The 27,911-nt window shown below is 43.4% G+C and overlaps 1 protein-coding gene across 3 annotated transcripts in view; it reads right to left on the bottom strand.

Moving 5' to 3' along the window:
• Positions 1–27,911, bottom strand: part of TENM4 (teneurin transmembrane protein 4) — a gene marked incomplete at its 5' end in the record, with an annotated part of 367,633 nt that overhangs the window by 125,864 nt on the left and 213,858 nt on the right. For 2 of the 3 annotated variants that reach the window (XM_082013817.1, XM_082013819.1), the window contains 2 exons: positions 1,885–1,911; positions 8,815–9,000. In XM_082013817.1, the coding sequence (XP_081869943.1) occupies positions 1,885–1,911; positions 8,815–9,000 (213 nt within the window). The remainder of the gene's footprint in view (positions 1–1,884; positions 1,912–8,814; positions 9,001–27,911) is intronic. The other variant, XM_082013818.1, reaches the window with a different exon arrangement.

Below are 27,911 nucleotides of genomic sequence, written 5' to 3'. Positions count from 1 at the left end.
GCTAATCTTTCCAAAAGAGGCCATGCATGGTAAGAGATGATCTTTTATTCTTAGTATGTTACTTAACCTGTTACCCACTGAAATACTCACCAATTATAATGTGTCTTTATTCTTGGGCAGAAAGGTGAGTCAAAAGACTATCCAGAAAAAAACCTGGGGCACTGAATGGCCCTGAAGTACTGAAGGTCCCTGGACCCAGGCTGTGCAGGCTGATTTCTCATCTTTTCTATCCCCTTGGCGCTTATCTGCTACCTTTTGATCCAACCTTCTCCAAGAGAAGTTGAGATGAAAAGGAGGAATTCTGGGGTTTTGCAATGCAAAACACTAAGATGTGGAACATTAACAAGAGGTTCTGATTGCACTCCCTAGTGATGGCCCGTATCTTCCTCTAAGGATGCCACCACTATTACTCCATAAGGGCACAACAATTGACCCTCTTTCCTTGATCTAAAAAGGAGAATATACTTTTTTCCCCTAATTTAAATAACGTCAAGCATGTTTCACTGATGCTAAGCAATGAAAGAAAACTAAATACCACTGAACAATCCACTGACCTATAAACATGGGTGCAAGGACAGCTACCACTTGCTGCGTTACACTAGACAAAAGTCTCCTTATTTAAACTGTGAACGTTTCCTTATCATTAATATTTGTTTATCCCTTCAAAGTTTTTCTCTATTTATGGTTGTACCTAAACCTGCCTTTAAGCCTCAGTGGAAACAAGAGAGAAGCATTAGACTGTAAATTCGTCAGAGAAGCGAAGTCAGTAGGGCAACCATGTTTCTTGTCACACCACAAGAGCCCTATATGGCAGAGACTTCATTTTAACTGTTCACCGGACAAATATTTTGGCATATCTGTCCTTCTTCATCAGCCTCTCACAGCTGCTATTTCTCCTTGCTCACAACCTGAAAAGGAGGGTAATGCTATGGAAGAAACTGATTTGTTCAACCTGATTTTTTGGTTTGTTTAACCAGCAAACATATGATGCTGTGTGGTGTCAGCACTGTGTTGCTGCTAGTGCCAAATCAGCCATGTAGAAAGATATTTGTGTCCAACTCAATCATATTTATTGTCAGATTGTTGTATTTAACCAGATGTGTGCTATTTCAATATTTTTAGAAAGCTAAGTGCATTGTCGAACTGTCTATTCCTATTAAAAAGTTCTACATTAATTTAGCTCATTACTCTGATTAATACTGAGATTTTCTTTAAGCTAGATTGCCTCTATTCCATAATAGTTCAATCCCATTTCTTCTCAGTTGAAGAAAGACCTGGGTCCTAGACTTGCTTTACATTTACAAATAGGAACATTCTTTGTACTGTAAATTAATGCAACGTCACCAATTTCAACAGAATTTATGGATTTATACAACCAGAGGCTTTGAAGTCATAACATTTTTGCATTAAAAAATACAAAATAATATATATCTCATTACTCGAAGTTCCCATGTAAGACTTAGCAGTCATGGATCAAAAACATGAAGACTCCACACAGAAAGTGCACTCACCTGCTTGTTACAAAATGGATCATAGACATTTAATTAAAACACATCACTGTACAGGGCTCCTTCTGTGTTCACAGACACTTTTGTTTCCTCCTGACTTTCCTTACCTGGGTAGGAGGGGTGAGGATGAGAGATGATTTGGAGGGGAGGGCAGGGACAAGGGGACGGGTAGGAACACTGACACAATGTTAACACAGGGTCACAGCACTTACGGAGGTATTTCCTACCTAAATGACCAGAAAGTTCACCCTTCCAGACATTAGGGAGCACTTTGGTGACAATGAGGAAGAGATGCGACCTCAACACAGCATGTCCACGGTGCATTTTTTAAAAAGAAACACAAAGACAATAGGAAAAATAGGAAGGAAGAGCATACCTTTCACTACCTTATCCAGATAGTGAGCTTGGGAGATAAAAGACAGGACATTTAAGGTAGGATTGAATAAGTGCATTGCGGCTTACTACGAGATTGTGCAGGTGCTAGAAAGGCAAAGGAGAATTCGCTGTGATATGAAAAGAAAAACCTTGATTATGAGGAGAGAAAAAAGGAAGAAGGGTGGAGCACAGCCCTCCTCAGTCAAAGAGCTCAAGGCGGCTGTGGTTAGGCATCCAGTCATCCTTGCTCATTAAGATCAGGAAGAGAAGGAGGAAAGTTTTTTATATATATATATTTATGTGCTTTTATATATATAGGTATACATACGTATAAATATATATATACGTGGCAGAATATTGTAATGCTCTGCTCATTTGCAACAGTCTGCCTCTGTTTTACTGACTGCTTTTCCTTTCATCAGGAAAAACAGAGTCATTTGAAAGTGCTCCACCTCACCTGATCACCTTATATTTTTCCGCATAAAGTTGCACAGTTCTCCTGTGACCTTACCAAACCAGGAGAGGCTTTTCCCTGGATCTTCTTAATGGCAAAACATTGCATTTATACAGTATCCTCTAGCCCCAGATCAAATTACTTTACAAATATTGAATTCATGTCATGGCAGCTCTACCAGATAGGTAAGTATTAATATACTCATTCCAAGGAGGGCTAAAGAAAGAAAAAAGAAAGTTATAGATGTAGTGGGAGCAGTCATGTGCCCAAATCCCATGGAACATTAATTTGGAAAACCACCTTCCAACCGATTTTCTGAGGTCAAACAGAAAGTTGGTGGCAAAGACACTAGCAGAAGCCAGGAGTCCTGCCTCGGAGAGCCCTTGCACATGCCAGCAGGCGGCACTCTCTGTCCTAACAGTGGCTGGTTTTTATTAATAAATAAGAGGCTCCGAGTCTTGCATTTCTCTCCTGCATTACCTGCTTAAACGTTACTTCCCTTGTTCTCTTCTCCGCTCCCTGCAATCTCTCTCTCAGTCGCATCCTGGTACCCTTCTGAAGACCTTTTTGGTTCAGGTGAGTCCATGCAGACTGCCCACCTGGGCGGCCACAGCCCTTGCAGGAATTACTTCTGCATCCCGTGAATCTAACGCATCCGTGGAAGCACTATTGTAAGAAAGCGGAGAGGGCTGGGAGGACCAGAGCTAACCTAGCGTGGGGCCGTTACGAGGCTCGGGAATGAGCTGAACTAACCCCCCCGGTGTAGCGGCAGCGATGCGGAAAGCATGGCATCGCCATCTGCTCGGACGACGGCTGAAGCCTCGGAATGTGTCTCTTGGATTTTGACATCCAGAGCAGCCCAACCTGCAAACTTGGGCAGAAGTCATTGTACAGATGATGGCAGTGGAGGCAGTTGCCGATGCCAACCATATGTCAGTTATGTGTCAAGGCTTTCCTGTAATTTGAAAAGTAACGTGGGCCTTCTGTGGGAGTATTCCACGGTAGCATGAAGCTTTCTTCTCTAAACCTGTGTAGTCTTATTCCCATGCTATACTTCTGGCATTAAATACCATCTTATTATCTACAGATACTCATCTGGAAATGCTGCGGACGTGTGGGACATGCTGAGGAACTATGTAGGGGCTCAGAAGAAAAGCTACTTTTCTAAGGTGTCCTCTGCACCCAAAGGCACCACACTCAGCTCCACGTCACCACCCTCCTCCTGGTAGCCATTGTCCCTTCAGATCTGCTGGAGGGGGAGCTCACGTGAGCATTTTTCAGTCTGCAAATCCTTTCATTTCACCAGCCTGAGCTAACTTGGTTTGCTCTGTCTGAAACACGTTGGGAAGGATAACATGAGCATTCCTTTTGGCTCACAGAGAGGGAAGAGAGAAGTGAGAGATGCTGGGGGCAGGTCCTTGGGCAGGACTTCTTCCCCAGCACACTCTCCTCCTTCATTTTCTAAATTTTCTTTTTTCCTTTTATCTTCCCTGAGGGGTGGAGAGAGCTCAGGGAAACCACTGGAGTTAAACTGAGATCACACAAACTTGAAGCAGAGGAGAAAGTGTACTGCTGTCACACAAATTTATGCCACAGGGGCAGGGAAAAAGCCTGTCTTTGAAGTTCATCTGTGTTTAATATTTACAGTCAAATATGCTGCCAAACTACTTAAGGCCAGATTACCGTCAGCTTGATGCAAAATCATGTCGGAACAAAGCAGCATGCACGTATTTCCACTGGCTGCTATGGCCATGGCCTTCTCCCACCCAAAGGTCCCCATCTCAGCCAGGCAGGGTGGGTGCCAGAGGGTGACAGAGCTCAGCTCCTGCTGCGGATACGCCTGAGTGCTGCAGAGAGCTATCGGCTCTGTTGGACAAGAACCTTCACCAGATGCTGCTGGGCTTATTTTATCTTGGGCTGCACATGGAATGAACTGCTTTATGGATTCAGACGGCACCAGTGAAGTGTTAGAAAGCCAGGGAAAAGAGACCAGGATCCACCTGTAATGTGCCTTGTCTGGATTCCAGCTGCTCCAGCAGAAAGTAGGAGGCACTGATTACAACCCCGGCTCTTCAGAACATGTGTGATTACTTATGCAAGAAGGCTGATGAAAGGCAAACTTAAAGGGGCAGATTTCTCAAAAATCTGAGTTTTGCTAAGCAAAACAAAACCCTGCCCGATGGCGCCATAAGCAGAAGCCCGTGTGGGACGGGCTGTCTGCCTGTCTGTCTGGGCACTTGTTATTGCATACATCACCCGTGTGTGCCAGGAGCAGATTTTCAAAAGGAGTTAAGCATGTAGCTTTTGTAGAGGTCAATGGGAATTAGGCACCAAGGTGCTCTGAAAATCCTGCTAGGTAGACTTGTACGTTTGGAGAGCTGGTCCCTCAGCGCCCTGGAGACTCTGTAGTGTTCAGGTGCAGCAACTGAACTTTAGATGATGGCTTTGGTCTTGCATCTAGGCTGACGATGATGAATGTCCCAACTCCACCACAACAGGGAAGCCCTCTCTGCCATTATTTTTCTAAACAACCCTAATATGAATCAAGGAATTAAGGCTTGTTGCTGGTAAAATACCATACAGAGATTCATATATCAGGTACAATCTCAGTGCGAGGGCCAGGTAGGCAGAGTCAAGTCTCCCTTTGCATCTCTGAGGTGGGCTGCACAGCACCTGGGGCACTATCTTCAGCTGTATCAAATTTGAGGCCAGGCCGTTACAGCCATGGGAAATTTCTGCAGTTGTCTATTAAACCCAGGAAATGTTCTGTGGTGCTACCGGTGACTCAATCCCATAGAGTAGCCTACCGCAAAGCTGAACTGTAATTTGGCCTTTCAGAGTCCACAGCGAGAGGGTTGATTTCACCTTTAAACTCAACACTCCTAACACCCACCATGCTCCCTGGATGTGGTTTGGGCCACAATAGAAGAAAGTTGAATTCTTGCAATGTTTCTAACAAAACATCTCCAATATGCTGGAGATCCCATCATAGGAGTCTTGCACTGTGGCTGTTGTCATGTTGGTTTTTTCCTTTAAGAAATTAGTGTAAATCGATTGAACCATTCTGCTGCGTTTCAGGATTCCTGCAGTTACATAATCAACTTTCTGTTCTAGTCTTTTGCCTGGATGCACCACGTTTGTTGAATTAGGATGATGAATGCAAGCTTCTGCATCAATTTCCTGGTTGGGAATTAACTGGAATTCCTCTAATAAAATCTCTGAATGTGAGCAATCAAGCTAGTATATTGGGTAACACGACTCTTGATATGAGCAAACAAAATTAATCCACTGGGATCAGAGTTCCCTCGAACACCGTAAGAAAGAGCCTCCTATGACCTACAAAACAAAAGGATTTCTTACTCTCAAACATGCTCAACAGGAAATGGAAGAAGTGTCCTTTACTTGTACCATCCATTTCTACCATGTTACCTGCACACAGGGCAATGTTGTTAAAGCATCACTTCAGCAATGGGGTTTTATGCTTGCCAGCGCTAAAGCAAACCGGGCCATGACATAGACGTATAAGGAATTACTGTCAACAGAACAAGTTGCCATGCAGGGACATTACACAAGGACAAGGGGAATGCTTTCCACATACTTAATGTAATTCCAAGTCAATGTCCTTTCATCTGTGCCAATATAACTAGCTTATTACTCCTTCTAAAGCTATTCAATTTTCTTGGATCTTTATGCCTTTGCCAAATCTCCTTTGCGTTCTACACATTTATCAATGAAATATTCTGTAGGAAATATGGTTTACAGCTTCAGAGGCATGAGACTATGTACAAATTTGTCGCTAAATCACCATGCAAGAAAATGAGGAGCGGGGGGAAATGAAAAGAAAGAGAATTACTCCAGCACTCGAAGTATTAAAGAATGATTCCTAAACCAAAGCAGCACTGCAATAGGAAGGTAGCACCATGCAAAATGATATTGCGCACCAGTAAAATCATGATGCTGACTGTGTTGCGGTGCTGGCCTTTCCCACGATAACACACACTCTTTATACTTAGAGTGAGGAATACCACAAATAATGGGATAAATTTAATTACCATGAAAGAGAAAAGCTTGTTGTTCAAAAACATGCCAGGCATATCAGCTGTGTGGAGAAATATCATCTACCAGACTAGTGGTATTTTGGTTTTGCAGCAGAACTAATAAAATGGCACTGAGGGTATGAATCAGGCTTTTTTGTGCATAAATGACTTTCATATAAAATAGTCCCTTGGATTTGGGGCCTTTTGCTGAACATTTTTTTTTCTTTTAAAACATTTTCATAAATCTGTGTTGCTTTCCAAATCAAAGTGCTTGAACACAGGGCTATAAAATAATATTACAGAAACACAGGATTTCAATTAACACAGGACTCTCTCTTTCTATTTTAAAGTCATTTAAGAGAGGGGTTTTTTTTAATCCCCTCCTCATGAAAAGACATGAAAGCTGCTAGGGACATAGAAAAGAAAGCAGAATGCAATGTCTAATGAGACAGAAGAAGGTTTAAGAGCTAGATATTTTTCATTAGGGGATGCATGTGGAGACCATAATGTAGTAGGGTGACATTAGCATAAATAAATGATAAGTAGAATTAAGCCACAGATATGGTTTGTACCACTACCCTAATGCTGGAATTAAAATATTGTGATCATCCTGTTTGTGTGGGCCAACTTACCTGGTGTAAGCAAAGAAAGTGATGTCTATGTACCACTAAGTTGATAATCCACATGGATAACTATGCCGACATTTGCCCAGGTATTGCTAGTGGTTAATTTTGATGTAGGGTGATTTGTATGTATCTCAGCATAATGAAAACAGCATAGATGGAAATTTTCTTATCTTTAAAAGAACCTGATTAAAACAAAATGACTGGAAGAGAATTCTAACTCGAGAATAACTCTTCTAAAGTCAACTGAATTTTTTCCGGTTCACACAGGAATTATTGAGAGCACAACTGGATTTGCTAATTTAGTTTTCTGTTAATGTATAAAAACAGAATTATTAAACTAATAAATAGTTAAATAATTAAAACTAATTCTGTATCAGAAATAGTGTGGCCAGCAGGAGTAGGGAAGTGATTGTGCGCCTGTACTCAGCACTGGTGAGGCTGCAGCTTGAATCCTGTGTTCAGTTTTGGGCCCCTCACTACAAGAAGGATGTTGAGGTGCTGGAGCGTGTCCAGAGAAAGGCAACGAAGCTGGTGAGGGGTCTGGAGCACAAGTCTGATGAGGAGCGGCTGAGGGAACTGGGGGTGTTCAGTCTGGAGAAGAGGAAGCTGAGGGGAGACCTCATCGCTCTCTACAACTACCTGAAAGGGGGTTGTGGCGATGAGGGTGTTGGTCTCTTCTCCCAAGTAACTAGCGACAGGACAAGAGGAAATGGCCTCAAGTTGCGCCTGGGGAGGTTTAGATTGGATATTAGGAAAAATTTCTTCACTGAGAGGGTGGTCAGGCATTGGAACAGGCTGCCCAGGGAGGTGGTGGAGTCGCCATCTCTGGAAGTGTTCAAAAAACGTGTGCATGTGGCCCTTCAGGACATGGTTTAGGGAACATGGTGGCGCTGGATTAATGGTTGGACCTGATGATCTGGAAGGTCCTTTCCAACCTAGTGATTCTGTGATTCTGTGATTCTGTGAAATGGCATCTGGGAAGTTTTAACACTACTGATTTTATAGCACGATTACAGAATGGGGGCTAAAGTGGTTGAACACATGACAGTCAGAAAAAAGAAGGGAAAATGCATCAAGGAGTTAAGTGAGGTGAAGGAGGAAGGTAAAGCCAAGCCAGTTCATTAGTGATGCTGCAAACTGCTTAATGTGGGAACTGCACCTCCTTGTATGATTTCAGCACGTTGGTGGCACCTTATTAATAGTAATAATAGACATGACACTGAGAGCTCAATTGCCAAGTGTATGAGGAGTACAGAACCAAAAAGAGAGGAAATGAAATGGTTAGAAAGGAAGCAGAGCAGACAAGGGATAAGCAAGACAGTGTTAAATACCAGCCAGAAGTCATCTGACTGCAGTTTCCTCCTTTATACTGGCAAGCAAAGAGGCAGTGCAAATAATGGAGCAAAAAAAAAGGAAAGAAAACTTTCAATCGGATGTACGTTTTTCAAAAATGCTGTCGACATAGTAGAGAGAAGTCTTGGAGGCCACAGAAAGACCTTTTGAGAGGGGCAAAGTAGGATGTTTTTAAAAAGCATCTAGCTGCCATTTGATGGCTTGTCTCCATAAAAGAGACGTACACCACATAGGTGTACTTCACGTCCGACAATAAAAAATATATATAGTCATGTCATCAACAAATGAAAGGACATTTTGTCTTGTTCCCACATGTAAATGTATGATGTCAGAACTTGAAATCCAAGAACATAGATGCTCATGCTACACTAAGTCACACATATTCAATAAAGCATGCGTCTTTTCTCCGCCCTGATCATCAAATATTTTTTTAAAAGTAGTCGTTTTTTCGTTCTCCCTACCAATAGTGCAGTGCTCTCCGTTCCAGCCTGGGCTGCATTCACACTTGCCATCCCGGCACGTCCCGTGCTCATTGCAGCGTGGGTGACACGCTCGCTGATCACAGGCTGTGCCCATCCATCCCTCCTCGCAGCGGCAGGTGCCTCCGACACAAACGCCGTGTCCTCCGCAGTCCGCTGCACAAATCTCTGTGGGAAAGGAGAGAAGAGAGAGGAGGGGATATGGGTGGGGAGAAGGGAGAGGGGGAAAATCCAGAGTGTTATTGTTACGAAAAGCAGCCACACTTCACTACCTCGCCTCACGGGGCAATGAAAGGAATTCCTGGAGCTCATAACACTAATCCTTCCTGACAATAAGAACCTAATAAGTATATTACAAAAAAGAGATGGACACGGATTGCAGAGGTCTGCTGTGATTGATCCTCCTATTTGCTTTCTAATTCTCTTGCACTCCTCGGGCTTTTGTGATCACCAAATCCGAAGGGGAAGGCTCTTCCAATAAACAGAACAAAACTCACATTCAATTAAAATCTGGTTAAGTGTGGAAACAATGTGCTGATAAACTAATGATGCTAAAATTAAGTGCTGGCAAAGCCTATTTATGGCTTGTTAACCCATGGTTCTGATGGGATTCATTAAAAACCTTCTTCTCTCTGTAAATGTAATACAGAATATTTCTATTTCTACCAAGTCTGTGCATCTGCTATGTCTCTGTTCTCTTACCACCCCATTAAAAATCCCCTCTCAGGCCTTTGGAGGTATCACCATGCTCTTTTTGTGAGCTACCTGAGCTGGAATTGATAGGATGGTGCTTGTTGCCAAGTCTTACTGGAGTTAAAGGAAGCATGGAGTCACAGCTGGGCATTTCGGTACTTACTTCCAAAAACGAGAAGAGCTAAAGGACATTGGCATTTCAGAGGTGCTGGCCTTCCCACCCTCCCTGGGCCCCAGGGGATATGAGCACACTGAGATGCATAATATTTTTGCCCAGCACTAGGCTTTTGGCTAAAACTTGGCATTGCCCTCGGCATGAGTTTGGGAGACTTCATGTTTTCCTCTGCACTGTATTTGCCCGGAAAAACTGAGACTTGGTGGAGAACAGGTACTCACGAGGCAGGTGTTAAAGTGCCTGTTACCACCATTACTATCCAGGACTGGTTTCAAGGGAAAAAAAAAAAAACAACAAATACTGATGTGGTGTTATACTGCAGGTAAAATGAAATGAATCTATTTCTTTTTCTCCAGGCTCATCACCTGACTGCTCACTTTCGACCTCTCATAAACCATGACTGCGCTCTCCTCAATCGGAGGAGACATCACTCTCAGACTGTCAGGTCTTCCCCCTTCTCTCTGACTTCTGCCTCGTTCTTCTAAAATGGATTGAATCTTCCCAAATGTTTTGGACTCAAGCCTTCTGCTTGACTGAGCTATTTTATAGATTTTACAGGGTAGGGACACAGTTCTCTTTGGGAGAGAGGAGAGAAGATGTGAACAGAAGAAATGCTGAGCAGGGCTGGGCTGGAAGCCCAGAAAGGGGTACCAGGGTATTCTGCAGAGCACGTTTTCTCTCTGTTCCTCCAGCTCTGTACCCCAGCATGAGTATCTCAGATACCAGCCCATATCCAGTGCCTCTCTTTGTGCCTCTGAGCGTATTACATGCAGGATTCAGGCCCCAAGGCTTGTGGTGGAGGGGCGACTGGTATTATACAAGACATTTACTTCAGGTCACTGGCTGCACATAAAATATTCAGAACTACTCAGCCTGTATTAACATCACACGTGACTGAAATTCAGCCTTACTTAAGTTGGGTTTAGTCTTTTGCTAATTAATGCCACCAGTAACAGGAAGCTTTTAGGCTGTTTGGGGACTTTTGACATGCTCCTGATATGGGGCTGGAACATCCACTTCAACTCCAGGAGGAAAGTTTTGCACTGTAGGAGAGAGCTGGAGGGTCTTCAGCCCCTTACACTGAAATGGACTCTTGTCTCCAAGGATCAGAGAGTTCTTTAGACACTGGTAACTATGATAGTAATAACAGTAATGCTTTATAAGTGTAGAAAACTTGGGGACACCTTCTTGCAGCCTTCCAGTACTTAAAGGGGGCTTGTAAGAAAGATGAGGACAGACCTTTTAGCAGGGCCTGAAGCGACAGGACAAGGGGTAATGCTTTTAAGTTAAAAGACGGTAGATTTATACTAGATCTAAGGAAATTTTTCACAACGAGGGTGGTGAAACCCTGGCCCCGGTTGCCCAGAGAGATGGTAGATGCACCATCCCTGGCAACATCCCAGGTCAGGTTGGATGGGACTCTGAGCAACCTGCTCTGGTTGGGAATGTCCCTGCTCATGGCAGGGGGTTGGACTAGATGGCCTTTAAAGGTCCCTTCCAACCCAAACTATTCTATGAGTGTACGATTTTATGAAAACACCTCGTTTTCCAAGTACAACATGAACACAATATCTAGCTCCTGCTTATCATACAGCTCAGGCGGTGAAACAGTTTCCAGCTGAACACCTTTTGCTGCAGTTTCAGATGTCTCCAAACCCTCTCAGACATTTAGTCCTACGTATTTAAACCTCTAATGAAAGAACTTCGGAGTTCAAATGTGCTTAAGACACTCAGAAACTTGTCTGTCCCATTTAGAGTCAAACTTGCAAAAGTATTTGGGCACCCTGGGTGCTTAAACTGAGGATATGCACATACCACTTGCTGCCTAAATGTAACAGAATCTAATGTAAGCTTCATTGGAAGTCAGCAGAAGTTACACTATCACTTGAGACATGGCTGAGGAAGGACTCTTGAGTTGCTGTCAGAAGTTTTTACTTTGCATCTGGCATTGAGACACAGATTTTCACAGATCCTACATGCGAGGGAGGTAATATCATATTACAGTGCGTGGTAGGAACATAAGGGATGGGCAATTATCGACTTGCTAAAGGGTTGGAGCCCAGCCGAGTGTGTTTTCTACCCTCTTCCCCGACTGCCAGACAGCACTGCAATGGAGCGTGGGCTGGTCAGGATGGTATGTGAACACACAGGACTGGCAAGTTAGCTAATGTAGCAATAACGCTGCACTAAAGGAAAATTAAAAAAGATGGCTCTCCTTAGCTGACCTGATGAACAAAGTCTGGGGGAAGATAAAGGAAACAGCAGATAAAAAATAAAGAGCTATATTTACGGTGCTAAAATTTCAGCAAGCTGAGAAGAAACACATGGAGAAAGTACAAAGTCTGAGACTACTGATATTTAAGCCCAAACTAGAAAAATATTGTTGCAGCCTCTGGTGCTTCCCAGAAGTCTTTCACCATAGGGCTACTCTAGTGTTGGTGAGAAATAACTCCTCTGGTTATTGGTTTACATTCTTTTTTCAAATGTGGTGAAATTTGCACCTCAGAATACTAAATAACATGTAATTTCTCTTGCTCCCTGTTCACCAAGCAATCCAGGGAATATCAGTTCAGTTATTTCACATTGTCATTATGTCCTGTTCCCCAGCTTTGACCTTCAGGGTCCCATCTCTAAAATGGGGATAGCACTGGTAGCCTCAAACCCGGTGACGGGCACTGTGAATAAACTCCACTGCTGACTGTGAAGCTCTGAAATTCCAAAGAGAGAAATATGTCCAGCAATGGACAGGAAAATTGGTATCTTGGAGGACTCAGCCCCTTGTGACTCCAAAGTCATCCAGGGATGCCATCCAGAGGCACCTCAACAAGCTCAAGGAATGGGCCCATGCGAACCTCAGGTTCCACAAGGCCAAGGGCAGGGTCCTGCACCTGGGTCAGGGCAACCCCCAGTATCAGCACAGGCTGGGGATGAAGGGATGAAAAGCAGCCCCATGGAGAAGGACTTGGGGGTCCTGGTGGGTGAAAAGCTGGACAGGAGCCGGCAATGTGCGTTCACAGCCCAGAAGGCCAACTGTCTCCTGGGCTGCCCCCAAAGCCGCGTGGCCAGCAGGGCGAGAGACGGGGTTCTGCCCCTCTGCTCCGCTCTGGGGAGACCCCCCTGCAGTGCTGCGTCCAGCTCTGGAGCCCTCGGCACAGCAGAGACATGGACCTGTTGGAGCGGGGCTAGAGGAGGCCTCAGCAACACTCCGAGGGCTGGAACAGCTCTGCTGGGAGGACAGGCTGGGAGAGCTGGGGGGCCTCAGCCTGGAGAAGAGAAGGCTCTGCATAGATTCAGACTAGATCTAAGGAAGAAATTTTTGACAATGAGGGTGGTGAAGCACTGGCCCAGGTTGCCCAGAGAGGTGGTAGATACTCCATCCCTGGAAACATCCCAGGTCAGGTTGGACGGGGCTCTGAGCAGCCTGCTCTAGTTGGGGATGTCCCTGCTCATGGCAGCGGGTTGGACTAGATGGCCTTGAAAGGTCCCTCCAACCCAAAGATTCTATGATTCTATGATTCTACCATTCTAAGTCCATGTGAATATCTTAAGGACTTTATTATTATTTACTTAATATTTTATCTTTGGATTGAGAGTATTAATGAGTCTGAGTACTAGTGGTTATTTTGTTTCTGTTTTCACTGATAAAGGAAACGAGGCATAAATAAGTAAAGTGATGGGTCTACAGGTATGTGTGAACTCTGTGACAGGCACAGGACCTCCTACATGTCCTGATATCCATACCTGTGTCCTGTTTATAAGTCAGGAAAATGACAGTAGGTCAGATATCTACAGGTTCGTGGTGCAGGAAAAAAAAGCAGGGACAAAAGGAACCTACTTTGAGTGACAGTCAGAAGCCTTCTTAGAGTTATTTAAAGGTACGAAACTAGGATAATGGAGTGACATTCAAGAATGGTGAAGAGAGAAGAAAAATCACTTTCTGAAAGGCAGAATCTCTATGGAGTCATTCCTATGAACAGGGATGGAAAACCCGCTGGGACATTTACATCTCGACTGAAATATTTCCCAGACAGCTTGCTGCCAAGGAACAGTTTTGCACAGGCAGGCCAGGGACACGCACTGCATGATCTAAACCAAACAGATCTTAGGCTAACCCAGAACAGGAATGCTGGGAACATTCTGGGTTTCATCTCCCACCGAGCTGAGACCCCAGCCATGCCACCACCCATGCACACAAGAGAGTGCAGCCTCCAGGTTATGAATCTATAATTCATATATAATAGATGTATAAGGTTGTTTGGATTCCCGGGTGCCAAGAGCTGTAATAAAGACCCTCAGCTGTGAAAAACACTTGTGAAGTGAACTACTTATGACAGTCTTTCCCTAAAACATAGTTTAATTATTTCTGACAGGGAACCAGGAGCCAGGAACTCTCAAATCTAAATCTTCCATTTAGCTGCCAGTTTAAAGATAGATGGGAACCATACAATTTAAATAGCCTTACAACACACATCCTGCTGTACACCCTGGCCCTTTATAACGTGACTCTCTTAAATGCTCACAGGTTTCTAATGCGTGACTAAATAGTCAGAGTAGCTTTTTCTTGTCTGGTGGCACTCAAAGAAATGATCAAAATGGATTTCAGATTAAGTTTCCACTTAAATACAGTTCTTTTTGGGCAGCCCCAAAAAACTAAGGCTGATTTACAGAACAGGGCAGGAGAATATTTCCTTCGTCACTCAATCCCAGGGACAGAATTTGCCACCTCTGTTCTTAACACAAGCTACATTTTTTTTTGGTACATTTCCCAATTCTGTTGTTAAAATTAGAGGACATGATTAGCTACCATCTGAGCTGCATGAGCAAATGAGAAGGAAAGCTTTTATTCTCCTATTACAGTACTCACAGACTGGCCAGCTGCACTATATTGCTCCTGCCTATTTAAGCTTAGTTAGGGCGCTGTGCTCGTGCATAAAAGACCTGTCTGTTAAATATTTTCACACCAGCTGTTCCCAAAAGGTGACTAAATATTTACTTTCATCTTTAATCTCCTCCACTGTTTGTTTGAACAGCTTAGTTATTCCTTATCCTTCCCTAGAAGTGCATTGTGTTTTACTTCATCTTGCCGTGCAGCTCTCAGAGCCGCCTGTAGTTCCTTGAAGGATCTTCTGAGCAAATCTGGTGCCCATTTCTAAGATCAGATATGAGGCTCACTGTCTTCAAAAGGTACGATCCGCCCACGCACCTCTGTGGGAAATATCTGGACTTTGAGTACTACCCTGTATTTTGCTCCCTGACACTTGCCCGTACCAGAAGGTACTGATGGACATTAATAAATTTATGGATAAAGGGTTTTATCTGAGGAACCAAGTTCATTTCTATTTTACCATCTGGGTTTTCGCTGTGTTACTGTCTAGGGTTGGTGTCTTCCATTGTTTGGACCCCTCTGTGGGTCAAGGAGGAAAGACAGATAACTCCAGAGGATGATTCCCCTTAAACCTCTTGCATGGACAACTTCTGGAGCAGACTGTGCTGAAGGCACTGTTGAGTTTTGGGTGGTTGACCCAGGGGTCTCAGACGCATCATAAACATTATTCTTAGAAAAGGATAATGCCATTACAATGTGATTCTGGTTATTTTTCATGCAAATAATCAAAAAGAAATGATTCGTCTTCGGTTTCAGGACCTGCTCTATTCCATCACTACTCACCTCCCCTGGGAACCAGCCCATGAGGCCAGCCTCAACTGCCTGCTGGATAGTTTTTAGACAAATGGCTTTTTTTTCTCATTATTCCCCCAGGGTCAGGGTAGAGATTTCCCTCTGGACTGTAAAGGCTGCCTCAGAATTCCTTAAGGCTCTCTTAAAATTCCTAAGCCACCTTGAAACCTACCCAAATCTTGACAGTGGCTGCTGATGTGCCTTAACTTCTCCATATTGCATTGATGAAAACTGTACTGTAATTTTATTCTACCTCCATCAGCGTGTCTCTGTCTGTTGTTGTTCACTTAATGCTTAAGAATCTCAGCTATCTGAGGCCACGATTACCCTTTTTGCTCTGCGTTTGCACTGTGCCAGGTGCACTGAGGTCACAGTCCATTAACAGCACTTCAGAAGTAAGAATACTAAAGCAGTTACTCATACAAATAAAAACCTTGTATCTTATTCTTTTTTTTTTTTTGCATATCCTGCTAAAAACTGACCCAAATCTGTGCCCTTAAGAATAAAAAGTCTGCTATGTTGCCTTTGATATTTCAGAAGAAAAGTGGGAAAAGAAACCTATCAAACACTAGTCACCGGTGTAATGCTTTGTTCATGGCCTTTTTAATTGATATAACACACAGGGTAGCATCTAACACAGAAGTGGCATAATCCAGAATTTCATATTATTTTCACATTACACTAAAGAATTGGGCTGGGAAAGGCATAATGATGTCAATTTGTGCTTCATTTATGGCAAACCCATTTTTACGTGTTTATCCCTATCCCCCCAGAATCCTAAAATTGGCTTGACAACAGTTCAAAGCTTTCCAGCTAAGAGCAACGCAGATGAAATTTTTTCTTTAGCATTCATGTGATGCAGAATCAGAGATTTAGCTCTTCTGACCCACCTGCTAAATCCTTTAATAAATATGGATTTAGTGCTAAAATAGAAGATCAGGTGAAATTGCTCAGAGCTTCCTGAAAACTGGGACACTTCCACTGACCTTCAACTTATTAATTGAAAATTTAATAATTAAAAATCTGTCTTAACTGGGATTTTCCCATCTCAAGTTGGCTCATCTGAGGCGATTTCCAGCCTCAGACAGATGTTTCCAGAAAAGAAGCACAGGAGAGAGGCACTGCACAGAGCTAAAAGGCTCAGTTTGATGAGGAGCTAAGCCTTGTTTTCACAACCTGCATTGGCTTTAGAAGGCAAGTGATGGGGAATATCTGGGAAAAGCATCTAACATAAAGATGTGGATGGAAAAAACAGAAGGTTCATCATCGGCAAGATTTAGATAGCAGTGAAATGTTAAATACATTCTTCATAATGAAATGCATTTTCCAATGTTACGAAACTCATTTACATGATTTGATAACTGGAGTGACATATGAAGGAGGTGAACCACTGGCCCAGGTTGCCCAGAGAGGTGGTAGATGCTCCATCCCTGGGAACATCCCAGGTCTGGTTGGACGGGGCTCTGAGCAACCTGACCGAGTTGAAGATGTCCCTGCTCATGGCAGGGGGGTTGGACTAGATGGCCTTGAAAGGTCCCTTCCAACCCAAACTGTTCTATGACTCTATATGAACTCCTCCGCTGGAACTGAAAAAGACATAAAGCTCATTAGCTTTTAAAGCCATTACTTATATAGAAATAATAATTATTTATGTCAGTAAATATAAAACCTGTTTGCTTTTATGAGTGTAATTAAACTTGTGGTACTGAGATGACTGTCCACTCCGCTTAAGGATCTCAATGCGTTTTACATAATTCAGCAAACTGAATAGACCTGAAACGTAACAATTATTTCTTTTCTTTCCATGGATGAGGAAATCAAAACTAAAGGATGCTCTCTAGAGACTGAAAATGAATCCATCACCTTTGCTATCATCCCTCATCAGGAAGAACACTGACCTTCAGTGATGGTTTTGAAATGCGACTCAGGACACCTGAGTTTTCACCTACTGAACCTGAAGCCCTGAGGAGAACTCTGGACTGCGTGCACTGGGGAATGCATATCCACGTGACTCTGACCAGGATACCTGAGTTGGCCTAAATGTTGATTCTTCCCAGGCTCTGCAGAAGAAGGACTGAGTAGAGGTCTTCAACACATGTGCAGAAGGGACAACTCTGCATTTGCAGAAAAGACTGAGAATGTACAAAGGAGATATAAAACATGTGCACGACAGAAGAGGAGAGAGTTTTTACTCTAAGCAGTTGAGCTGGCTTAGCTGTCTATCTCTAGGAGAAGAGTTGGTGGAAATGCCTAATAAAAGACGGTACCCATCTCTGGCCCTAAGCTAGACACAAAAGATTAACCCCACTTCAGCCCTTTCCCCCATTTTCCTCCTGGTATTTAGTTCTTTGCTTGCACAAGCAGCTTTGTGTTTAACCGAAAGGCTTCTACAAATCCTCTTCTAGGTCTCATCTGTCTCTGGAGATTCAAATCTGGAATCTAGGCAGCTCTGAGCTGCCTAAATTGGAGATGAAGAGTACACGGAGCAGCTGCTCACCTGGTGCTGAGCAGATCCAGGAGATCTGTCCCATAACTGCCCTGGAACCAACCTTCCATCTCTAAAAGGAGTAATATACTTGAGCTGATGTATGTCTGTCCTGCAAGACTGAGCCTCTTACTCTGGAAATGTACAGCACCTAGCGCAACGGGACTCTTGGGAGTTCTTACTAGAAATAGTCAGACTAGGAACAGGAGCAGTCATTAGGAATCCCCCTGCTAATGGAGCACAGCTCTTACCCTGTCCATGCAGCTGCACTATGTACAGTCGTACACTTGAGATGTCTGTTTAAAAAAATCTCACTCCTAAGTGCAATTTCAACTTGCTTCATATTTGCGTAAAGGTTTTCCAGCTCCTGTCTGAAAAGCTGTAACTCTGTGAGGTAAGATGAAATTGCGTTAAACTGCTCTGCTGTCTTTTACCAGCCTCTAGTTTCTACAACATTTATACCTTATTTACATCCTTGCTTCAATGCTAGGGACTGACCATCACATTGTATCTAAAGCATCTTCTCTATAGCTGTGATTTACTTTTGTACTTGTGTCAATCTTCCCTTTATTTATCATTCTGAACTTTATTTTAAAGTGTCTCTTGCTTTTAGTAGCAGGACATGAAATGCCAGGTATTTGACAGACTTCGGGCTTGGAGCTGAGATTTGTTCAATACAAATAAATATCCCAAAGTGCAGAATTATGTTTTGCTTTTTGATGCCTAACTGGATCTTTGAACTTTCTGGGATGTGAGTTAAAGCTTCCTAGACAAGAAACAATTCCCAGTTTATTAAATGAGCTCCTAATAAGGATTTTTCTCTGGACTAATTTTAATTTCCTCTCTGTGTCCATATGGAGGAGATCATTTGACAGTAGAAAAGCCTTTGGCTCATGCTTATGGTCATTAAAAGGAACTAATTTCTTTCCCAATTCTGTGCAGTTTGGTTTTGTCTAAAATAATTTCAACAGAGCATTTACAAATGCGTGTGCTGAAGCAATCATAAGCTAGATGTGCTTGGGATCCCCTTATTCGGAGCTTGGCACTACTATACCGACAGTCCCAATATGGTTTCATTTTTCTTCAGGCAATATTTCACAAAGAATTTAGAAATTTTATTATGATTAATCTTTTTCAAAAGGAGATACAGAACATGTATGAAATGTGCTGGGCTGACATATCCAGAAGTTAGATGCCTCTGCCTGTGCACACAAATGGGATGCAACAGTGGCTGCTCCAAAAGCTTTGTGTCTGCAGTGCTGTCCGTATGCCTCAGCACTGGTCTGGAAGGACCACCTTCACCGAAAAGAAGCAAAGCTCTCTCCAAAGCCCTTTCAAACTTTCATCTGTCAAGGTCATTAGAAAGGTGCTCATTAGTGCAAATTGTGGTGATAGTTTTTAGAGTACGAACACCTTGCAACATGGAAGGGGGCAGAGAGGCTATACTAAATCCAGTGCATCCACTTCAGACAGCTTAATTAAATCATGGACTTCTGGCCTTCAGTAGACACTGATCCACTATACAACAATCACTGGTCTTAAGATATTTGTGCTTGCTCATTTTTTGTTAGTCTGTTTTACTGACTCCTAGATTATTTTCCCTATTATTTGATCTCAGCCATTCTAAATTGGAATGAAACATAATTTGATGAAGCTGAAAATATCCAATAAAGCTTTGCAGAAACTTTGATCCTGAGGAGCTCTAGTTGGGTCGGAGTGTAAGGTCACAGTCGCAGGAGCTATCCACCAACAGCAGCGTGGAATTGCCTGCATGCAAGTGGAGAAGCCACGACATGGAACCTACAACCGTTCTTGCTGAGCCAAATGAGTGAGGTATGAGAGGACAGTCTTGATCCAGCCTAATCACGGTAGATCACAGGCAGAGCCTGACTACACACAAGTATCCACCCTGCTGATATTCCAGCAGTATTCTGGTTAAAAGAGGGAATAGTCAGAAGCAGAGGTCTACACTCACCAAACTAAGAGGATGTCTACAATTGAGCTGGGTACAAACTGTTTGGTCAAACTTATTGAACATCATGTCTCTTCAGTTCAAAAGCTGCACAACTGCCATAGAGCAATTCTAAGCCTGCAGAAATATACACTGACTCCTGCGGTTTTACAAGCATGACCTATTCCATGTAGCCACTGTAACGCTTCAGATTCTCAGCTAGCTTGATCAACTGGTTTTATCTCCAAAAGGACTTGAAGAACCAGTTCACATCACACTTGCAGGACAGTAGTTCTGTCCTCAGTGACAGCAGGATTACATTTACTGTGTCAAAGAAGTGACTTAATATTATTTTAAAAAGCAGCAATTTCATGACAGATATTCTATTGTAGGGAAGGGGCTAAATTATGACCAGTCCCCACGTTGGCATGATGTAAGTAACTATAAAGACCCTAAGGCTCCTCCTTTGAAAAGCAAAGTCAGAGAATAAGCCAAAATTTGGTCATCTGAGACTCATGAGCTTTCAGCAATACAAGCAAACATGCTAATTGCTTAGCCATCCTCAAATCACGCAATTTTAACAGTAGCCTGTTTTAGCCAGGGAATTTAACAGCTTGTTGTGGTGCTGTGAAACATCTACTCTTCAAATTAGCCAAGTTAACATGAACACCACAGAGTCCAGTACATCACTGCTGGTTTTAGTCAGGAAAGTCCAAAACACAAAGCATAATTGATCTAAACAAAAAGAACTTTCGAGCTCATGGTGTGACTGCTGAGGTCACATTTGAAGATAGGGAAGAATGCTGAACTAAAATTGGCATGCTGGGAATTAGCCCTAATTGTTGTAGCAAACAAATAGGGAATGGAATAGTCTACCCATTGTCCTTTGAGGGGGACTGTAAATTTGCACTGATGCTGGTACAGCTGATATGAGAGAAAGAAGCTTTACTCATCACAGTATGCCTAAGGTCAGTGAAGACCGGGGACTGCTTGTTACACCACTGGACATACACTATTCTCAGCCTGAGACATGACCTAATCAGACCGGATGTTTTGTGATCTAATGGTCAGAGCCAGACTGATGACACCACCGTTTCCACTGGTTTTGGCCAAATTTGAAATGACAGCTAAAACGCAAGTTTTCAGTTCCTTCAATCTCTCCCTTGGTCATTGTATCTGACCAAGACTGCATGCACTGCTGCAAACAGAGAACTGGCTAAAAGATCCTAAATACACCCTAAAGCTGACAGAAGTTTGATGGATACCTGGTTGGCCAGGGAAATACGCTAAGACAATTTGTTAAGTAGGAATCCATATTTGAAACATAAGTTGTGTTTTCTGCCTTATTGGGAGTTTTCTTCCTCCCTTTAGTATGTCCTTTTCATCTGCTAACAACAAAGACAATTGGACTTCTGAAGAATTGGACTGCTCACAAAAACAACTACTACCTTTTTTTGCCACCACACCAGGGTCTCCTTACACACAATAAAAAAAGGGAAAGAGAGTAAAAGGCTATTCCATTAAAGCCTTCCTGAAAATTTTTATTTCAAATGTTTTGGCTGGTTTTAGTCTTTTACTGCATTTTTAATAAAAAGCTTTGAAGACTTGAAAGGATAAGTTCATCTTGGCAATTGGATAGGCTAAAATCTGTACTCACAACCCCAACTAGATCAAAAACTTTATGTCTTCTACAATGATAGTTCTTGTTAACACTGTTGATTCTCTGGATTCACTTATTCCTCCACAATTCACAAAGCAGATATATGTCAGGCAGAGCCTGTGATAGTTTCATGTAACAGCTCTGGGCTGCACATACTTTATTCCCTCAGAGAGAAAACTTACTTCTCTCCCTGCAAATAAAATGGGGAAGATCACAAGTTCACAAATCAGCATGTTATGGTTCTGCAAGGCTGAGGATGAAATCCCTGCTGCTACAAAACATTTCCTGGCCTTCAACAACTGTGAAGGACCAAGTTAAGGCCTTCAGGAGTAGGTTTGCAATTTTAGTATTGAGCCAGGACACATTTTGTTGGTATCTTCTGAAGCCTAGCTTTGAAGACCCTTTGCTCCTGTAATTTCAATTGCCGCAGGCTAATGTTTCTCACTACACTGCAAGGGTAGTGAGATGAACAAGCTACAAGCTGAAGGAAGAATATTCAAAGTGGCACTTGATTACATAGCTGTGCCTGATAACTTTTGCTTAAGACATTGCGATCTAAAATATATGGATGTTTAACAATTTCAGGTGTTGTATCTTGAGGTTTAGTTCTCTTGTTCTTCCCCATGTGTTTCAGAGCTAAGAAAAAGACAAATTAGCCATTTCTTAGAAATTGAAGGGGCACCAGGTCTGTAGTAAGGTACAAGCCTGTATCATGTGTTAGAGACATTTTTACCCCTTAATGAAGAAAATGATGATTTAAAGGAGGAATTATATGAACAATTTCCAAGGATGGATTTTTATCTTGGTGGCCTTGGCCATGACATAAATTTAACATGAGATTTGTTTTGTAAGGTTGACACCAATAAGCCCAAGGAAATCAATTTTTATCATCACACATGTTGTGGTAACCCTGGTGCTGTTTGACCAATGGAATACGACATTGTCTGGTAAGATATATGAGAACTTTGTTTCTGTGTGTCTGTATGCGTGTGTGCAATAATCTCCTGCACAATTCCTGATGAAAAAAGACATCGGAAGGTAAAGGTGCATTTGCTCTAGCTTTCCTCGCTAAAAAGTTCCTTCTTCTTGGTCTCCTTATCTGCTAATTGGAACACAGAAAATATGCGTGTTTCAATGAACTGTAGAACTTTGTGGTGGGGAACTCTGTTGGGTGCTATCTGAAAGACTTTCTCCATTGTTAATTTATACAACTAAATTGGTACTAAAAAATTCAGCCATTACCATTAGCTGATACAGAATCTTAAATCTAATGATTGCTTGTGAACGGGCTTGCATTGACCCCTACTCCTGCAAAGTCAACAGGAGCTTTTCCATGGACTTCAATGTGCTGTGCAATAACTCACAAGAACAGGGCTTCCCTGCAGAGACAGGGATACACACATGATGATAGTTTTATTTTAAGTCCAGCTTCTCAGCTAATCAAAAGCAGTCAAGCCATGGAGGACTGTTTTACAACTGGTGGGTAAATACCTGGTTTTCTGCTAGCCCTATGGATACCCAGGCTATTTCCACACTGTGCTTGGAGGCTGGGAGGTTCATCTAGGCATACCTGCAGGTGCTGTGATCGCTACCTGGCAGTCTGAAGCCCCTCCTAAGCTGTTTTTAACCGATCACACAGGCTAAGAGGGTGTTTCCTATTTTTTATGTTAAATGCCACAGTTCTATAATTGCCTCTCTCCTGAGGAACATGGGCTCATGATGCCTGCGGGGCCTTCTACGGTTATTTGGCAGAACTGAGGATTTGGCAGAGGCAGAACTTCTGAGGAAGCTGAAACCAAGACTGTTCGAAAGTAACGTGAAGTATCCAAATAAGAAGGCTGCTGAGTCGATGAGGAATCAATTAAGCTCTCTTTCAAGGATTTCCACTTAACTAAAATCTGAACAGCCCTCTGCAGAGGTTTCTCTTCTCTAGGACAACTATCCCATTAAATTGGTAATGTCATAGGAAGCCTAAAAGCAGCAGGGGATGGCATGGAACAGGGCATGAAGCCAAAACCAATTATTTTTCTGTCCACTTGTATTGGGTTTGCGTGGCAAAGTTTTGGTAGCAAAGGGGCTGCAGGGGTGACTTCTGTGAGAAGCTGCCAGAAGCTTCCACTGTGTCCCACAGAGCCAGTGCAGCCGGCTACAAGATGGACCCACCACTGGCCAGGGCCAAGCCCGTCAGTGACAGTGGCAGCACCTCTGGGGAACAGAGTTAAGAAAAAAAAAAAATCACAAAAACTGCAGCCAGAGAGAGGAGTGAGAACATGTGAGAGGAGCAGCCCCGCAGCCCCCAGCCCAGAGCAGGAGGGGCAGGAGGGCTCCAGGCGCCGGAGCAGAGGGTCCCCGGCAGCCCCCAGAGAAGCCCCCGGGGAGGCCGGCTGTGCCCCTGCGGCCATGGAGCTCCACGGGGGAGCAGATCTGCACCCGCACCCGGGGAGGGCCCCACGCCGGAGCAGGGGGATGCCCGAAGGAGGCCGTGACCCCGTGGGCAGCCCGCGCTGGGGCCGGCTCCTGGCAGGGCCTGTGGCCCCGTGGGGAGAGAGAGGAGCCCCGGCTGGAGCAGGTTTGCTGGCAGGACCTGGGACCCCGCGGGGGCCAGGCTGGAGCAGCCTGTTCCTGAAGGACGGCACCCGTGGGGGGACCCAAGCTGGAGCAGCTCGTGAAGAACTGCAGCCCGTGGGAAGGACTCACGCTGGAGAAGTCCGTGGAGGACTGTCTGCCGTGGGAGGGACCCCAGGCTGGAGCAGGGCAGAGGGTGAGGAGTCCTCCCCCAGGGGAGGAAGGAGCGGCAGAGACCAGGTGTGATGAACTGACCACAACCCCCATTCCCCGTCCCCCTGCGCCGCTCGGGGGGAGGAGGGAGAGAAATGGGGAGTGAAGTTGAGCCCGGGAAGAAGGGAGGGGTGGGGGGAAGGTGTTTTAAGATTTGGATTTAGTTCTCATTATCCTACTCTGATTTGATTAGCAATAAATTAAACTAATTTTTCCCCAAGTCGAGTCTGTTTTACCTGTGATGGTAATTGCTGACTGAGCTCTCTCTGTCCTTATATCAACCCAGGAGCCTTTTGTTATACTTTCTCTCTCCTGCCCAGCTGGGAAGGGGAATGATAGAGTGGCTTTGGTGGGCACCTGCCATCCAGCCAGGGTCAACCCACCACAGCATTTAAGACATTTATAACATTTCTAGCCAGAGTAAGTGTGGCCAGGATGAGTGCTGAAGTGCTGGAAATCCTGGGGAGATGGATGGTCTGAAACTCTGTTCCTGTCCCAAATCACAGGCACTCTGTAGAACGATGCCCAGTTGACATTACGGTTCAGGGCACGAAACCCCTGCCCTCAACTTTGTCATCCCTTTGGATCAGCCCAGCCAGTTCATTCTTTTCCTTGAGATGACTGCTTCTAGCATCTGCATTGACCTGGTAGTTGGGATACTTTCCTGAGAAGTGAGAGAGCATGTCCAATGCTTTCTCAGACTGAGGAGACACCTGCTGTATGTGCCACAGATGAAATTTAGGAACTTAAGGTAGCTTTTCAGTAGACAGCTCTAGACAGTGGGATGTTTCAGAAGTTGAGAAGTTCTCTGCAACACTGTAGTAAAGTTACATAATCTGCATTTGCTTAAGGCAAATTGTAAATGCCTAAAATAACTTCGTGATCATAGACTTTAGTAACAAAGTTTGGCAACAAGTCACTGGGAAGCAGTATGTCCTCCCTGTCACAGAGGGGGAAAAGGGCAGTCATAAAGTCAAATGACATATCCTCAGAAAACACTGTTAACAGCAGAAGTGATGAGAGATCACTATGAAGCTATGAATAGGATCAAACTACGAGATTTCATGAGCTGTGGTCATGCACGCTCAGCCTCGGTCTCTGGTCAGGCAGGCTCTCTTAGCCTTTACAAAATGTGAAGTAAAACATCATAACTTCTAAGTTCTTAACTGAGTCCCAGCTTCCAGTTCCCAGCTCTTACCATTAAATGTACAGCCCATGATTTTATATCTCTACTGCCAATTTAGGATCACCATATACAAAGCACTATTCCTATTACTGCCCTTCTCCAGTGTATGTTTAAGGGTCGGAAGTACTGCACTGGATGTCAACCGTGCGTAAAGTGAGTCATTACGAATGAGGGACTGAGAAGGAACCTGTACTCAGGTCGATGTACAGCCACCATCAACTGCCCAGAAAAAGTCAGTACACATTACACACAGAACATAATTTCTATGGCTGCTTTGTATAATCAACTTCCTGATGATTCTAGTGAATATCATGCATGTCAAGATGTCAACTGCCAACCAGAGAACAGTGTGAAAATCACTGATTTAAATTTGAGGAGACTGAAGGACAACACCAGATAACTTAATTCCTTTAAGAATGACTTTGCATCCAAACATAATACTGTTTTGATGGGCCTGGAATTGTACTGATGCATCAGTGAGATCCCTCTGGGACAGAGCACGTTCCCCAAATGCAGACAAACTGACTCACCTATTCATTTCACTGCACTCAGCAAATATGTCTTATGGTATGTGGTTTGTTGCCAGAAATACTTGCTCCAGTTTAAACAGAGAGAGACTATATCACGTATTAAGTTCTGTTTCACGTTGCAGCACAGGCCATTTCCTTCTTCCCACTATACTCATGCAGTAAGAGGTTAAGAGAGCTGCCCTGTAATGGCTTCATTAGTTGACAGAACTTGGAGAATGAAGTCCTTTGCTAGGGCTCATTAAGAGGTGAAGGGAGATAACATGCCAAAAGCCTGGGATACAGAGGATCTGTGACGGCAGACCCTGGAGAACAGGGGTTAGGATGAGTGGTTCCTTAATTATCTTTCTTGTACTAAGCATTGCCTCGGACATTTTACCTGTACTGGGTTATAAAGAACCATTTTGTATTTGCTTGTGAACAGTACTAAGATGTAAAAGGGAAGGGATTTAATTCTGCCGTGGAGAAATCAAAATGCCACTTCTGCTGCTCAGTACAGGTTATCGCTGGACTTCTTTTATATTTGGGAATCTACCAAAAAGAAGTGCGTACTGAGGGAATGGGGATCCTAAGAAACTGTCCCTTGCACAAAAGGGTGAAGCATGTTTAAGAAACACTCTTCCAGAGTGAAAAATCTGAGGTAGTATGGCAGCAGCCCAATCGTAAGATATACAGCAGTGGACACACACATAAAGCACCCCCCCGCCAGATACAGCATCCTGGTTTTCTCTACAATACCTGCTAAATGCAGGTGAAAACAGCCTACTTAGCTGAAAGACTGAGTCTGAGGTTCAAAGATAGCCTAGTTTTACTTTCTACATGTGACAATCCATAGGTTTTCACCTAGCTGCTTCCATGCTGACTGATATCTTCTAAATGAATACGGCATGCAGCATTTCAGATAGGTATTAGCCTTGGCTTCAAGGTGTTAAGAGCTGGAAAACCCACTGTGCCTCCTCATGTTTTGTTCTGGGTTTACAGATGATTACACTGTTTATAGGACAATAATAATCTGGCCCCTTTAGTCCCTTCTACAGAACCTCCAGCCCACTGGGCTGGGCAGTGTGTTGTTACATGTACCAACATGCTTGTTCACTCTATTTTATTCATGCAAGAAGAGTACCAGGCATCCTGTGAGTAAATCTGTCTTTCAAATCAAGTCATCAATTCAGTGGAAAGGTCCGGGTTAGAAATGGAAGTTTACAAATCACCTTAGCTGTGATTTTAGCTGTGAGGCACAATAACCTGAATGTTACAAGCAGCTCAGTGAGGAAAAAGGTCTTGGAATGATGCTCAAGTTTGTCTGAAATAACCTCACACTGCCAAAGAAAGTTTGCACTAGATGGATTTATAAAAGCAGTATAAGGAAAGCTTATAAATCATCTGTACATGACCCCGCAGGTTAACAAAGGGAAAGTGAATTCTGTTTGTGTGTAGAAATGAAGATTTTTCCAAAGCCATCCTTGCAATCCCCAAACCTCCACATAAACTCAGAATAATGACTCAATTATGAACTATGCTACAAAATCGCTAGAAATATACTACTGCCTTTCCCCTTACAGTGGTCTTATAAATGAACTCATAGAGTGTGGAATTGAAGATGTTAATATGGGGAAAGGAAAAGCCTGACACCAAATTTATCCTCCTATCAGTGCAGGATAGCTTCCCTCCCTACATCTGCAAAAGTTTTGATCAACCAAGTTTTAGTCGCAGGCAAACAAGCCTCCTGTTTTGCTTATTCTTCAGCCCAGCAATTATAATTTATGACAAGCTTTCTAACATCTAACCTAAATGATGATTGTCAAAAAAGTTTTCTTTTTATATCCTTTGTACCAGTTTATCCCATTTGCCCCATCCTTGGAACTTACTTTCTTAAAATACTTGCAAGCAGTTAACCTCATTTTCCTTACACATGATAGTAATCCCTCAGTGAAAATGTTGTTTACG

This window comes from Phaethon aethereus (assembly GCF_964289735.1).
Source record: "Phaethon aethereus genome assembly, chromosome: 1".
In the NCBI taxonomy this organism is placed as follows: Eukaryota; Metazoa; Chordata; class Aves; order Phaethontiformes; family Phaethontidae; genus Phaethon; species Phaethon aethereus.
The sequence above is the reverse complement of the archived record's forward strand: the minus strand, read 5'-3'. Positions and strand labels throughout refer to the sequence as shown.